The sequence below is a fragment of the Phocoena sinus genome, chromosome 9 (assembly GCF_008692025.1).
Source record: "Phocoena sinus isolate mPhoSin1 chromosome 9, mPhoSin1.pri, whole genome shotgun sequence".
NCBI lineage: Eukaryota > Metazoa > Chordata > Mammalia > Artiodactyla > Phocoenidae > Phocoena > Phocoena sinus.
Genome location: NC_045771.1, coordinates 1,243,488 through 1,260,091, shown reverse-complemented (window position 1 = coordinate 1,260,091; position 16,604 = coordinate 1,243,488). Strand labels below are relative to the sequence as shown.

The 16,604-nt window shown below is 45.3% G+C and overlaps 1 protein-coding gene across 4 annotated transcripts in view; it reads left to right on the top strand.

Annotated features, from left to right (window-relative positions):
• Positions 1 to 16,262, top strand: part of UBE3C (ubiquitin protein ligase E3C) — a 120,727-nt gene extending 104,465 nt beyond the window's left edge. For all 4 annotated transcript variants that reach the window (XM_032644074.1, XM_032644073.1, XM_032644072.1 and 1 more), the window contains exons 22-23: positions 4,612 to 4,742; positions 14,530 to 16,262. In XM_032644074.1, coding sequence (XP_032499965.1) covers positions 4,612 to 4,742; positions 14,530 to 14,700 — 302 coding nt within the window. In that variant the 3' untranslated portion in view covers positions 14,701 to 16,262. The remainder of the gene's footprint in view (positions 1 to 4,611; positions 4,743 to 14,529) is intronic.
• Positions 16,263 to 16,604: the final 342 nt, after the last annotated feature.

Sequence of the window (16,604 nt, the reverse complement as noted above, 5' to 3'; positions counted from 1 at the left end):
GTCCCCACCAGGAGTAACCACTGTTCTTGGTGTCTTTACATATTTACATATAAATACAAATTTCATTCTTATTTTCCTTGTTTGTATACACTATTCTGCGGCCTGCTTTTTTCTCTTCACAACTTACCTTATTAAGCCTCTTCTTATGGCCACTGGGTTGCTTCCAGTCTTCTGCTTTGAAAAATAGTGCTGGACCAAAAAATAGAAAAACCTAAAAACTGAACCTCATCAAAATATTTACTTTTGATTAAATTAAACTTAAAAGTTTTTACTCTTCAAGAAAATGAAAAACCAAAAAGAAGACACATAAATGGCCAGTAAGCACATAGAAAGATGCTCAACAACATTAGTCGTTAACGAAATAACAGAAGCATAACTAGGTTGTTCCGAGTTGGATGGGTGTACTCTTCGGGCGTTGGTGAGGTTTTTTTGTTTTTCTTTTTTTCTTTTGGCTGTGCCGTGCGTCATGCGGGATCTTAGTTCCCCAACCAGGGATCACACCCGTGCCCCGTGCAGTGGGAATGTGGAATCTTAAGCACTGGACCACCAGGGAAGTCCCATAAACTTTATTTTATATACTTGGGAGCAGTGGAAAGGAAAAAAAAAAAATCATCCTTAAAACAACCACTATTATTTCGTTTGTTTTCCTTAACCATAGTCTGTTATTCTGGTATTTTCAGGGTTTTTGGTAAACATCAGCAGACTGGTTTTAAAATTTGTATGGAAATGTGAAGGACCTAAAGCAGCCGAAACATTTTATAGAGACAAAGTTGAAGGATCATCACCCTGATTCAAAGCTTACTGTAAACCACAGTAACTAAGACGTTGTGGGACTGGCACAGGGATAGACATATCGATCAGTGGAACATAATTGGGAGCTCAGAAACAAATCCTTAGATTTACAGCTGATGATTTTTGACAGTTCAGTGGTACGTGGAAAAGATGAATTTAGACCTTGACCTCACACCGTACGCAGAAATGAGTTCACCAGGATCAGAGACCTGTAGGTAAAAGCCGAAACTGTGAAACTTCTGAAAGAACATATAGGAGAAAACCTTCATGACTGCTGGATTAGGCAGAGTTTTTAGCTGTACAGGAAAAGCATGATCCAGAAAAAAGAAATTGATAGAAATTGGGACTTTCTCAAAATTAAAGATGTTGCGCTTCAAAAGATACCATTAAAAAAGTGAAAAAACAAGCCAGAGATTAAGAGAAAATATTTCCAAGTGATATATCTAATAATGGCTTATGTCCACAGTATATAAAGAAGTCTTGCAACTCAGTAATATAAACAACTGAATTTTAGAACATGGGCAGAAAATAAAGTCTTTCACTCAAGAAGCTATATAAGAATGTCTGGTAAGCAAATAAGCACAGGAACAGTTGTTCTAACACCGTTAATTATTAGGGAAATGCAAATTAAATTCTGATGAGATACCACTACATACCCACTAGAATGACTGTTCTCAAAGAAGACAATGCTAAGTGTTAGTATGTGAAGAAACCTGAACCCTCTTGCCTGGTGGCAGTGTTAAAATGGTAGGACCTCTTTGGAAAAGTTTACAGTTATATAAAAAGTTAATTGTGGAACAACTGGATTTTTGCAAAAGAGTGAGGCTGTACCCCCCCACACACACCATATGCAAAAATTAACTCAAAATGGATCAAGAACTTGAATGTAATACCTAAAACCATAAAACCCTTAGGAGAACACCGGGATTAATCTTCACGGCCTTGGATTTCGCAGCGGGTTCTTAGATACGACACCAAAAGCAGGAGCAACAGAAAAAAGTAAATAAATTGGACTTGATCAAAAATACAAGCTTTGTGCATCCAAGAACATTATTAAGAAAGTGAAAAGACAGCCTTCAGAATGGGAGAAGATATTTGCAAATCATACGTCTGATGAGGGTCTGGTATCCAGAATGTGTAAAGAACCCTTACAACTCAACAAGAAGACAAGCCGGTTCAACGATGGGCAGAGTGCTTGAATAGACATTGCGCCAAAGAAGATATTACACATAGCCAGTATGCTCAGAAAGATGCTCAGCGTCACTAACCACTACAAAAATGTAAACCAGGCCAGAGGGAGGTGTATTCACATCTCTTAGGGCGGCTGTTACTATACACACACACACACACACACACACACACAGAAAATAACAAGTGTTGGCAAGGATGTGGAGAAATTGGAACCCTCATTCACTGCTTGTGGGAATGTAAAGTAGCCAACATGGAAAATGGTTTGGTGGTTCCCCAAAAAGCTCAACATAGAATTACTATATAATCCAGCAATTCAGGACTTCCCTGGTGGTCCCGTGGTTAAGAATCCGCCTTCCGGGCTTCCCTGGTGGCACAGTGGTTGAGAGTCCGCCTGCCGATGCAGGGGACACGGGTTCGTGCCCCGGTCCGGGAAGATCCCACATGCCGCGGAGCACCTGGGCCCGTGAGCCATGGCCGCTGAGCCTGCGCGTCCGGAGCCTGTGCTCCGCAACGAGAGGGGCCACAACAGTGAGAGGCCCACGTACTGAAAAAAAAAAAAAGAATCCGCCTTCCGATGCAGGAGACGTGGGTTTAATCCGTGGCCGGGGAACTAAGATCTCACATGCCTCACACCACAGCTAGGGAGTCTGGGTGGCGCAGCTATTAAGCCCGCACACTCTAGAGCCCATGCGCCACACTAAAAAATCCCACGTGCCGCAACTAAAACCCGACGCAGCCAAACAAATAAATAAATATTAAAAATAATAATCCAGCAATTCTACGCCTAGGTCTATATCCAGAGGGCTTGGAGGCAAGGACTGAAACACCTGTGTTCATGCAACATTGTTCACAGGAGACAAAAGGTGGAAACAACCCCAGTGTCCACCTACAGGTGATAGATAAACGAATGTGTTGTAGACACACAATGGGAATATTACGAAGTCTTAAAAAGGAATGACGTTCAAATGCACGCTACAACGTGGATGAATCTTGGAAACATTATGCTAAGTGAAATAAGCCAGACACAAAAGGACAGATACTGTATGATTCAACTTCGGTGAAATACCTGGAAGTGGCAAATTCCTAGTCACTGAAAGTAGATGAGAGGTTACCAGGGGCTGGGGAGGGGGCACAGGAAGTTACTGCCTAGTGGTTATAGGAGTGTCTGCTTGGGGTGATGAAGACGTTTGGGTTGGAAACAGCAGCGATGGTTGCAGTGTAATGTAATTGTAATTGTTGGTTGTAATGTAATTAACACCCTTGGATTAAACACCTGAAAATGGTTTAAACGGTGAATTTTATGTTACATGTTCACGACAATTTTAAAAAGAAACCCATCCAGACTCCTCTGTTCTGTGGAGTGCTGTTTCCCAACCTTTCCTCCAAGGTAAATTTTGAAAAGGTTTTGGAAGTGGATCGTAGTGAAAGTTGCACAGTATCGTGAGTGTAATTTCGTTTCGTGAAACATCTTTAAGAGCACACTGAGAGACAGACCAGGTCGTGGTTGTCTCTGGGGTGGACGTGGGGGCCTTTTGAGGAATGGATATGTTTTAAAGCTGGATTGTGGTGACGGTTTCAGAACTAAATTTACTAAAGTAAATTACGTATATCCATGTGTGTATATTTATATGTATATAAACGTGTGCCTGTGTCTCCCCTTTCTGTAATTAATTTGTATTGCTCTAAATTTGAGCTCTAATGTTTCTGTAAAGGCAGGTAATACCTAAGGTCACACTGTCCTCACTGTCAAGTCTTCTGTTGAAAAGAATGAAATCAATCCAAGCTTTCCTTTGCCAAGGAAGTGGTCTTGGCTTCTTTGCGTTATCCTGTCTGCACTGAAAGCGTATGCCTTTAATGATCCTAGCTATTCCTATTCTAGTAAATAAGTTTAAAATATTACCATGTTCATTTCGGTGCAAATTAATGCACTTAAGATATTTTATTGATGGTATTTCTGTAGTATATTAACAATGAGGGAACAACATATAGCAATTATTTCCGTCTTAGGAAGCACTTAACTAGATTAAAAGCTGTAGGTAGCAGGTATCCCACTTCAGAACAGTGGTCTAATTGAGTGCTGGGGTGGGTTGGTAACCATGGTCTCTACCTTGTTGTCGGAAGGATGGGTGATAAAACAAATTTAGATACTAAGATGTGTTGGCAAACTAACTAGCTCTATTAAAAATAAAAATCCCAGTGTTTCTGCTATTTCTAGATGTGTGACCATCATGTAAATCCTTTGTTATTTAGGGTTTGCTACTCAACAGAGGCTGATTTTTGACCCCTAGCAGAGTTCTTAAAACTCAGACCCCTTTGCAGCATCTTTTGCTTCTGGGGTTCATCTTGTAGCTGCAGGGTGTTTGTTCCTCATTCTGGCCTTTGGTACTTTACCTTCTGAAGCTTCTCTCCCTGCTGTGTACTTGCCCATCATCTACCAGGACAGAATAAAGGTGTTTCTCTAGAGTTGGCTTTCAGCCGTGAGCTGAAAGAAGAAAAGACTGTTCATCACTGGACAGGCACGACGAAAAGGAATCACTCTTAAAAGTTTGTTCCTCTGGTGCCTTTAGGAGAATCTTGCTTCTGCAGTTACCTCGTTTTTAATACAAACGTCTGTTCCTTTTGTCATAGGCGGCTATTCTGCTGATCACCCCGTAATCAGAGTCTTCTGGAGAGTTGTGGAAGGCTTCACGGATGAGGAAAAGCGCAAACTGCTCAAGTTTGTGACAAGCTGTTCCCGCCCCCCTCTCTTGGGGTTTAAGGTACACAAGCTCGCCGCAGCTGGCTTTAAACACCAACTTGTAACTAAGAAGCCAGCAGGGCAGCAGGTGGGGCTGAGTGAAGTAGTGCGTGCACATTGTTTTCAGAGACCAGCGCTGACAGTGTGTCAGAACGCCCGGTTTATTATTTTGGTACTATGTTTTTAGCCTCGTTAACTGAGTATTTCAGCTCCATCACTGAAGGATTGGTTATTATCTGTGTATCCTGGTGCTGGTTTTATTTGGGGTTTTTTCCCCTGCGTTCACAGTGTCGACCTGTTGCTGTGAGGGTTGTCAGTGTGTTGGGGGTTAAAAGCGAGGAGCTGCTGCAGCCGGGCGGGCGCGCTGTGACGTGAATGATTAGTATCACGCGTCTGTGCGGCTCAGGCTGGTTTCACTTCCGAACTGAAGAAGACACAGGCTACGAATGTTGACGTCGGCTGTTTGGGAAGAATGATGCATGAGCACTAGTATATTTTTTCCTAGTTGCTCACTGTTACTTATTTCATGTTACCTGGCCTTACTGTGTCGTTTCTGGTAATTCATGTTGATCTCCTATAAACTGGCTTAATTATTTTAGCAATTAAAATTGGTCATGGGGGGCTTCCCTGGTGGCGTAGTGGTTAAGAATCCGCCTGCCAGTGCAGGGGTTTGAGCCCTGGTCTGGAAAGATCCCACATGCCGCGGAGCAACTAAGCCCGTGCGCCACAACTACTGAGCCTGCGCTCTAGAGCCCACGAGCCACAGCTACTGAGCCTGTGTGCCTAGAGCCCGTGCTCTGCAACAAGAGAAGCCACCGCAATGAGAAGCCCACGCACCGCAGCGAAGAGTAGCCCCCGCTCGCCACAACTAAAGAAAGGCCACGCGCAGTAACGAAGACCCAACGCAGCCAAAAATAATAAATCTATAAAAAAGATAAAATAGGGCTTCCCTGGTGGTGCAGTGGTTTTAGAATCCGTCTGCCAATGCAGGGGACACGGGTTCGAGCCCTGGTCCAGGAGGATCCGACATGCCGCATAGCAGCCAAGCCCGTGAGCCTAGAGCCTGTGCTCTGCAACAAGAGAAGCCACCGCAATGAGAAGCCCGCGCACCGCAACGAAGAGTAGCCCCTGCTCACCGCAACTAGAGAAAGCCCGCGCGCAGCAACGAAGACCCAACGCAGCCAAAACAAAAAAAAAAAAAGCTTGATCCCTGGTTGGGGAGCTAAGATCCCACATGCCTCGTGGCCAAAAAACCAAAACATAAAACAAGCAATGTTGTAACAAATTCAATAAAGACTTCAAAAAACGGTCCGCATCAAACAAATCTTTAAAAAAAAAAAAGATAAAATAAAATTGGTCATGGGACAGTTTATGTTTTTCTTATTCATAGTAAAAGAAATAAAGCTATATTTAATAGTTTAAAGAGGCACACAGCGGTATATATAACAAAATAATGTCAAGTTAGGTAAGGATTGTATGTTGCGTCTGCTTGTGAAACCTAATGGATTGGCATTCACTTTCCAGTAACCTTGCATTGGACACTGAGTTATGTACTGGTTGTTCTTTTCTTCAACTTTTTGCTTTGAAATTATTTAAAGTGTATAGAAAAGTTGCAAGAATTGAACAAAGAACTTATTACCCACTTTGACCCATTGCTAACATTTTGCCACATTTGTTTTATCATTCTCTCTATAATATACATATATTTCTTTCTGAATCATTTGGGAGTAAAAGTTGAAGACATCATGTTTCTTACACATTTTTCCTACCACCTCAATACTCTCTTACACAGACACAGTTAAGTGATCAAAAGTAAGGAATGCACAGTGATGTGCTGAGCTTCCCTGAGCCTCTGCTTCACAGAGTGTGGTCCTGAGACCAGCAGCTTCAACACCACCTGAGACCTTGTTGGAGTTAAAACATTCTCCGGCCTCGCCCAGACCCCCTGAGTCCACTCAAGGAGGGGGCTCAGCCCTCCTGTTTCTACCTGCCCCTCTGTGTCCAGAGCACCTGCAGCGGCCCAGCCGTCCCGCAGTCCTCCGTGGACTTCGACTTCCCTGGTCTGCAGTCCAGTCCGAGGCTGCACACTGTTTACTGGCCGGTTTCCTCCGGTCTTTGTTGAACATCTTCAGCGGGTCCTGGCACGTTATCCGAGCATGTCCCTCAGTACAGTGGAGCAGTTCCATTCCTGGGAACGAGTGCACTCACGTGTGTTTACACAGTTCTCACGGGATCGCTCAGAGCAATGTTACTGATAATGACCAAAAGCTGAAACAGTCCAAATGTCCATAAACTGGTCATGGATAAACAGAATGTAGTCTCTCCGGGCAACGGGATAGATTCAGAAATGAAAAAGGATGGATTGCTGGTACGGACTACCACGTGTGTGAGCATTGAAAACGTTGTGCTGAGTGAAAGGACTCAGACAATAGGCTACAGACTGTGTGATTCCTTTTACATGAAATGGCTTTAAAGGGGTGGAAATGGGGAACTTTGGGGGGAAATGGCAACATTCTGAAGTTGGATTCATTTTTTTTATATATAAATTTATTTTTGGCTGCATTGGGTCTCTGTTGCTGTGCGCGGGCTTCCTCTAGTTGCGGCGAGCAGGGACTACTCTTCGTTGCGGTGCGCGGGCTTCTCGCTGCAGTGGCTTCTCTTGTTGCAGAGCACGGGCTCTAGGCACGCAGGCTTCAGTAGTTGTGGCTCGTGGGCTTCAGTAGTTGTGGCTCACGGGCTGTGGAGCGCAGGCTCAGTAGTTGTGGTGTACGGGCTTAGTTGCTCCGCGGCACGTGGGATCTTCCCGGACCAGGGCTCGAACCCGTGTCCCCTGCATTGGCAGGAGGATTCTTAACCACTGCACCACAAGGGAAGCCCTGAAGTTGGATTTCAGTTGTACATTTAAATGGGCAAATATTACAGTATGTAAATTACACCTCAGTTAAGGTGTTTTATAAATTGACATCAGTAGCTTAATACAGCATCCCCAAAAGTGCCATCAGAACTAGAGCAGTAAAGTAGAGAAATGGGGAAAGGGATGTGGCATAAGTGCAGTGATTCTGTTTTTCGTAGGAGGTGAGTCACTGACTATTTCAGGGGCAATGAATATAAACAGTTACTGAATAATAATATTCAGTGATCTAGCAGAACTAAAATCCCTTCTCTGTCTTCCAAACTCTCAGATGGAGAAATAAGCATGCAAAACAAGACAACCAAACCAACTCTATTTACCAGATAATAGGAAACAAAGTTAACATGGACAGTCATAGAACAGAAAACAGAAATGCGAGCACGCTGAACTGCCACGACAGGGAACGTGCACAGAATAAGCTCATTTATTAGAAGAAGAACACTCAGACTGAGTCAGAAAACAACTGTGTACAAGTGACACACCTAAACAAAGTGATTCAGGAAGATTTAGTGATGCTGCTAGCTTGGTATATAATCCCCACTCCTCCCAAAAGAAATAGATGGATCTACTTCGTGGGTTTAAGCCCTGGCCTGCAGAACCAGATATGAAAATTGGCCTCTATGACTCTAATGAAAATTGGGCAAGAACGTGAAAGAAACATGTCTCAGCTTTTTGGTTCCTCTTGGGCTTGTAGTGAAGTCTGGAAACCTGGCCGTGTAGGATCTAAAGAGCAGGAAGAAGGCAGATGGAAAGTGCAGTGGTGTGAATAAATGGCGCTAATATGGAAGGTTTCCCGTCGGAGCAGTTAGTATTGTCCATCTGAACAGTCATATGAATTAAATTCTTTTTTTTTTAATTCTTACATATTAAGATTCTAATATGATTAGGTAACTTTGTCAGTAAAATTTATTATGAGAGACAAAGCTTACAGTTTCTTCCAGTTTCAAAACCGCACCAAACCTAGAAGTAAGAAAACTAAGCATCTAGTTTCAAGAAGGGAAGTTTGGAGGGACGTACTCCATCAAAAAATTGAGTGGAAGACCTAGAGATTTCTGCCAGCTCCTGGTTAATTAGTTAAAGCCCGTGGTTTTTGCTTCAGTAAAAATTAGGAGTTTTGCTGGAAGGTTCTAGACATTCTGGCAGCCAGTGGAAGAGCCAGTAGACGTATTACAGGTTTGGAAGACAGGAAAAGTTGAGGGACTTACATTAACTTTCAAACTCCCAAGTAGAATTATAGTGAAAATTCTCTGGTTCTCTGTTGATGATCCCATATAATCATCATTGAGTTACCATTATACCATGAAAAATAATTTTTTGGAAGCCATGAGACAGTCTTCCTGTTTCACATTTTTTTCAATGATCTAAAACATTTTAAATGCGAAATTTATTTAAGAGTTTTCAGATGCTTTTGTGGTTGTCATTAGACTCCAGATTTGGGGAAATCACCGTAGTATTTATGCTTTTCAGTCAGCTCATGTGCGCTGAAGGGGCTGACGGGATTCAGATTTGAAAGAAGAGAATGGCTTTTAGTTGAAGTGCGATCAGTAGCAGTGGCAGGCATGCATAATTTCAGCGTTATGAAACTCCTTATTGCCAGGGTACTGGAGAAGAGTAACATCTGCTAAAGCTAATTCCAGTTTAATATGTTTAATGAATGTGATTGTTAGAGACAAAAAAAATCATTAAAGTGCTGTAGAAAATTGTTAAGTTGCCATCAGGCCACATAATAAATGGATGATTTTTCTCACTCTGAATTAATGCAAATTCCCGTTGTACTCTGTTTAGTTATGCACAAAATGGTACCCTTGACTCAGATTTCAACAAAGAACTTCATATTTTTTTAAACTTTGAGACACCAAATAGGAAATTCAATTAGCATTATGATAGAAACAGTAAAATGCGTCATTTAACTGCAAAATATATTTCAAACTTCCCATTTACCAGTCATTTATCCATTTACCCAGTACTTATTGACCCTGCCTTCAGAGACCCGTTTCTGTTTCAAAAGTGTAATGTTTTTATTTTAGTATATTAAAGCATTTGAGAAAATTGTTGCCCTCAGTGTACTCAGAATGCTAAATAATAAATGTAATAAATGTTATTTGTTTCTCTTTTGGTTCCGTTTCTAACCTTTTTATGAGACATTTAAAGTGGCACACAGGGGCTTCCCTGGTGGCGCAGTGGTTAAGAATCCACCTGCCAATGAAGGGGACCTGGGTTCAAGGCCTGGTCCGGGAAGATCCCACGTGCCGCGGAGCAACTAAGCCCGTGCGCCACAACTACTGAGCCTGTGCTCTAGAGCCTGCAAGCCACAACTCCTGAGCCCACGTGCCACAACTACTGAAGCCCACGCACCTAGAGCCCACACTCTGCAACAAGAGAAGCCACCGACCGCAGTGAGAAGCCCACACACCGCAACGAAGAGTAGCCCCCGCTCGCGGCAACTAGAGAAAGCCCGCGTGCAGCAACGAAGACCCAACGCAACCAAAAATTAATTAAATTAATAAATTTATTTAAAAAATAAAAATAAAGTGGCACATAAACTATAATTAGGGGTAAAGACAGTGGGTTTTAGCACATATTAACATGCCACAGTTTTTGTTTCTTTGGGTTTTTTCACCTGCATTGGATCTTCGTTGCTGCGTACGGGCTTCCTCTAGTTGCGGCGAGTGGGGGCTACTCTTCGTTGCGGTGCACGGGCTTCTCATTGCGGTGGCTTCTCTTGTTGCAGAGCACGGGCTCTAGGCGCGCGGGCTTCAGTAGATGTGGCACGTGGGCTTCAGTATTCGTGGCACGCAGGCTCCGTAGTTGTGGCTCACGGGCTTAGTTGCTCTGCGGCATGTGGGATCTTCCCAGACCAGGGCTCGAACCCGTGTCCCCTGCATTGGCAGATGGGTTCTTAACCACTGCGCCACCAGGGAAGCCCCCACAGGGATTGTGTAAATGAAGTTTTTGTTTGCCAGTAGAGAACCACGTAAAGACTGATGATAAGAAGCATGTAAGTCTCTGGAGGCAGCAATTCGTGGCTGTGCTCTCGCTGCTCGGTTTTGCCCACGTCATAAACTCTGTGCTAAATTCAACATGTAGATGAAACAAGATCCAGTTGAAATGCAGTTTCGGCCGTTTGGGCACCTGTCGTGGGCTGATGTGCCATGTGCTCGGGGTCCCAGTCAGGGCAGGAGCTGCACTCCTGTTTTGTTCTTTCTTTTCCTCTACAGTGGTTAGTAGGTAATTATTTTTTATGCTATTCTTTTTTTTCTTTGTAACAAAATTAATGTTTTCATTATAGAAAATTGGAAGTTGTGGTTTATAAAGAAGAAAAAAAATACCTATAATTGCTCCCGTTCTAACCATTATCGTGTTTTTACGTGAATGTGTGTTTGTATCTATCTATATATATATGGGCATGTGTTTATGCAGATAGATATGATTTTAAAATATAACTTAAGCTGTATCGTGTTCAGTTTTACAGGTTGCTTTTTCACTCAGCATTACATCAGGATCATTTTTCCACATATTAAATAGCCTTTGAAATATTTTTTAATAAACTTCATAATGTCCCATCATGTGAGTCTACCACAATTTACGTATTTTTTTTTTTTTTATTAGTTCTTTACAACTGTTCCTTCCTAATAGTGCCGTCAACACCCTTGTACCTAAATCGTCTGCATCTCTGATTATTAGGATCCGCTCCTAGAGGTAGAGGCCGTGGTGAAGGATGTGAATGTGTGTGAGTTCCTGCTGCTTCCTGCCAGGCTGTCCCCACAGAGTTACCAGGTTACACCCACAAGAGGAGGATTTGGAGCCGGTGTCCGCAGAGACCACTGAGTAGACTCGCCTCTGCAGCGGCATTTGAAGCGTTTGCGCTCCTGTCACAGCTCTAAGGAGGGAGCGTGCTAGCGTAACGGGCGCCAACCAGGCCCACTGTCCCGGTTCTCACTCCTCCCCAGGCACCAGCTGGGCTGCCGTTTTGCTCTTCTGTCGCCGTTTTCTGCGTACATTTGGCAGAGAAGTTTAACTAGCCAGGCTTCTGAAACCCTGCGGCAGTGGAAGGGCGAGAGCACACAGGCCCGAGAGCTAGCAGACTGAGGCTGTCTGGGTAAAGACAGTCCCCACTGCATTGTGCTCCTGCTGGAAGGGAATGTATACATCACATCTTGTATCTAATGATGTTCATGTATCGCAGAGAGAGTCACTGGTTATCTGTAACCATCGGAGGACCTGGCGTGTTCGGTCTGGAACAGTGTCTAGGAGTTCAGCCCGCAGATACTTTCGCCCGATGTAAAATGACTTGAGGACACGGTTACTTACTGCATCATTGTTCGGAAAAAGTGGAAACGACCTAAGTGTCCATTTACAAACTGTGCTGCACGTGCCTGCTGGGACCCGTGCAGCTACAGAGAAGCAGTGGGGAGACTGGCTTGGTGTGGGAAGGCCACAGAGACGCATTATCAGATGGGAGACCGTCAAGGTGCAGACAGCGTCTATAATGTGCTAGCGCCTTATGCTTGTTAGGTGGAGGAGGGAGAAAACACTCTCGTCTCTGTGGAAGGTCCTCAAGACACCCACAGCATTGCTGCTTATGGGGTGGGAACTGGGCAGCTGGGGGAATTGTTACACTATAGCTGAAAAAAGTAGCCAGAACGTCGTTATTATGTCTAAAAAATGACAGCAGATGCCCAACGCCATCCGTGCTGGTGCTGCGGACAAGCCGCAGTCCAGACGCTGCGTCTGCCTGGGCGTCTCTCTAGCCTTTTCTGGCCTGCAGGCCCCGCCCGCCTCAACTGTGCCTGTGGTCCAGTCAGTGGGGGAGCTGGGTTGCTTCTTTGCGTGTCTTGTAAACCGGTCGCTAGAGGCTTCACCGGATTCTAGATGTGAATGTTCCCTTTGGCAGTAAGGCTGCACAGACGCTGTCGTGATGTTCACGTCCTCTGGCTCCAGCATCAGACCCCGTGGTCGTGAGTCGTCTCTGCAGCGCGGCTCCGTCTGTTTCCAGCGTCCTGGCTTTCTGCATCTGGGCGTCTGAGGGGCTGAGCGGTCACAGAGCTGCGGTCGCCGCCTAGATCCATTCTTTGCTGTGCTTGAAAGCAGCCATCTTCCAGTTGTATCGTTTCTTCCTTTCTTAGCTGATTTCTCTATTACGAAAAACTTTATATTTTCTCATCAGCTCTTTGGTTACCCTGAGAACTGTTTGTACAGCCAGGATACAATAATCAAGGAACTCTTGATTATTCCTCATTTACAAGTTATCAGAACATTGAGGGGGATAACTGGCATCTTCTGAAGTACATTTTGGTTCCTTTCTTATCATTACGAACTTTTCACGTTTGATGTGTTTCAGTCCATTGCGGTCGCTCTTTGATAGTGCCCCATCCGTGGGCAGGCGAGGGCCTCCAGGTGGGCTCCAGGGTCCCAGGTAGCTTTGCGTCGCTTTCTTGCTTTCTGGTATGACAAGATAGTAACACTTGTCACATACATTTCCTGGCCCACGTCTGGAATCGGATGTTTTCCCAAGAAGCCCTGTTTCCTTTCTTCGAGAATAGGTTGGTAGAGACCAAAACCCAGGCACTTGATCTGTTCATTGTCACAGGTGGTCATTGAGTCCAGGCCTTTTCAGTGGACAGAGCTAGGAAATGGGCGTTCTTTTGTCCCCAAGAGAAAAATTCATCACAAGTTCAAACTGCTATTTCAAATTGAAATTCAGGCGTATAAGGTTTTTACCTCTTTGATTTTTATATTGGGGTCTCTCTACCTATGAAAACCGTGGCTCCTGATAGTTCATTTCCTTCCTCTGATAAGTTCTAGGGCCCTGCTCTAAGTTATAGTTGTCTCTAATACTTACATAACAGTGGGACTTCCCGGTGGCGCAGTGGTTAAGAATCCGCCTGCCAGTGCAGGGGACACGGGTTTGAGCCCTGGTCCAGGAAGATCCCACATGCCACGGAGCAGCTAAGCCCGTGCGCCACAACTACTGAGCCTGCGCTCTAGAGCCCGTGAGCCACAGCTACTGGAGCCGCATGCCACAACTACTGAAGCCCACATGCCACAACTACTGAAGCCCACGTGCCACAACTACTGAAGCCCACGCACCTAGAGCCCGTGCTCCACAACAAGAGAAGCCACCGCAATGAGAAGCCCGCGCACCGCAACAAAGAGTAGCCCCTGCTCACCGCAGCTAGAGAAAGCCCACGCACAGCAACAAAGACCCAACACAGCCCCCAAAATTAATTAATTAAAAATTAATAGCAGCCATAAAAAAATACTTATATAACAGTTATACATCATACTACAGTGGTTTTAGAACAATAATTTACTGTGACAAAACCGTTCAAGATTTCTTTGCAATTCCAAAACACTGGAAATATTCCTCTCTGTGTGATTAAGCCACCAATAAATAGGTTTATTTGTTTCATTTTGCTTTCGATAGTTAAAGATTGCCTTTTTCTCTCCTGGATTGAAATTGTTTTACGTTCACTGTTGCTGCATCCACGTGGCCCCTGAGCCTGATCCACACAGTGTGGTTCATTTGGAGAAGACGGGCTTCTGCCCTTCCTGTGGTTTGGTATAAGCAGAGGTTTATATCTTCAGCTCTTCACCCTTGTACCTTTCTGAATTTTAAACACATTTTTAAAAGACTAAAAAATAAAAGCTTTAGAGACCCTGTTCACTGACAAGGCTATGTCTCCCATGAATTAATGCTATTCTTTATCCCTTTTTATGCATGGAGCCCAGGGTGCAGCATTTGGTAGAAATTTAGAGCTGAGTCTTGAGCGCAGTGAAAGAGCGAGTGTCCTTTTGGGGAAAGGTGCCTGGGGGCAGTAGCTTTTGTGTACGAGTCTGGAAAGCTCATTTCAGGCCGTGCTCGTTAACCTTCTCCTGCGCACCCGCTGTCTTCCAGGAGCTGTATCCCGCGTTCTGCATTCACAACGGGGGCTCCGACCTGGAGCGGCTGCCCACGGCCAGCACCTGCATGAACCTGCTGAAGCTCCCAGAGTTCCAGGACGAGGCACTGCTGCGGAGCAAGCTGCTCTACGCCATCGAGTGCGCCGCGGGCTTCGAGCTGAGCTGAGCTGAACCGGCGCGGCCGCGGCCCACCCTCGACGGCGAAGGCCAGGGCCTCTGCGCGGCACCTCCGGCCAGCAGGGCGCCCAGGCTGGACCCCTGGCTCTCCTGGGTCCCTCCCCCGCCACCCCTCTTCCTGCATTTTTAAATGATTTATTAAGTTGTGCTCTCGTATTTAGATGGGCGTTGCTTTTCAAATAACTTAAAATAACAAATGTTATGTGCCACGTGGCTAACTTAGTAATTTTGCCAAGAAGAGCACAGTTTTAAGACTGGTGGCAACTCAGTGAAATTAACCAAAGATGAAGCTTTGGCTTTGCTGGTGGAACCGAGCGCGGCCCGGGCTCCTTGGCAGAGGCGCTGCTTGTGGCTCGGCCCAGCTCTGGGTCTGCAGAGAGACAGGCCTGAGGGCGGAGAGGCTCGCTCTGGGGGCCACTGCTTCTTGTGTGGTTGAATTGTTTACAGGCCTAATTGGTAAAACTAAAGGCTTTTCTTTTTTTTCCCCCCTGCTGCCTTTTCCAAGAGCGGTTAGGTTTGAAAAGTAGATAACAGTGGTAATATTTTATTTGTGTTTTTTAAGCCATTTCCCCAAAACGGGACTAGCATGCTTGTTTCCGGCCTGCCGCTGACCTGCATCTTGATGGTTCGGACGTTACTGTGTGGGGGTGTGTGTGAGGCGGGAACTTCCTTCTGTTTCCATTTCTGTCTCCACCTTGTGCCTGGAGAGCTTTCAGGGGAGGGGGTCCCGGTCCAGTCCCTGCGGCGTGTGTGACCCACGAGGGCTCGGGGAGAGGAGACGCTGCAGCGCCGTCTCAAGTCACTTGAACCAAAGTGGTCCTGCGCCTTTGCACTGCGGCCCGGGCTCCGCGGGCCGGTCCTCCTGGATGTGCGGGGATGCCGCGCTCCCGCACCCTCTGCCCCCCCATCGGTGCTGCTGTGTAGGAGGGGCAGGCGGCCCAGGCGCCTGGGGCCTGGGTGATTCTCTCGGGATTCGGCACTTTATCAGGACCTGGGTGGTTTCAGTCTCCACAAGTCTCCAAAGGCGGAGAGCATTTCAGAGCATCACCTGTGAACACGGATGCTGGGGCCGCGGAGGACTCAGGACCGTGCGTGACTTCTCTCCCACGGCTGGTGTTTCGCTGCCACTGGAGCTCTGAGCTGTCGTGTTGAACTGGCCAGAATTAGCAATATACTTCTAAATGTGGGAGAACTGAATGACACTTTCAAGACCGTGCCCGTTATCGAAACAAAATGTATAATTTCTTAATTTGAAGAGTAAATTAAGTGTTTAAATGCTGTTTGTAGTCTCGATATACAGAAATAAAATAATTAGGGTTTGTCCTTGGTTTTATTTTTATTTTAGGTCGTTTTGTGTTGAATGTTCTGTAGCTTCTTTACTTATTAGTTGATGTGTATATTTTATCATCAGTATTTTGGAAACGGAATATCTGGGACTGAAGAGAATTGGGCAGTTACTCTTATTTGGGTTCTTTTCCTCAGCTATTCTGAGCATATTTATTTGTATGTTCCAGTGGCTAAATATTGGCATTAAATTTTTTCCCAAGTCCGTGTTGGAGTCGTACCCCAAATCATTGTAATTAGTTCTATTCTGCCCTAGTGAAACCACAACTTCTGAACATTAATCAGGCTGGTTTAAATGTCATCAGTTCGTACGGGGTACAGCACCTATGCTTCAGAGCAGGTGTACCGGGCAGTAACGCCCGCCGTCTGAAAGGCACTGAGCGAGGCTTCGGGAAGGTTGACCTTAACAGCCGTTCCCGCACGTGCCCTGGTGAGAGCCAGGCCCTGCAGGGGTGACCCTCACCTCGCCAGGTCTCATTACTGAGGAAATTATACTTCAGGAAGGTTCTCCTTTCTCCATCGTCTCGTTTGCCGTTCCTGGTTCTGTTC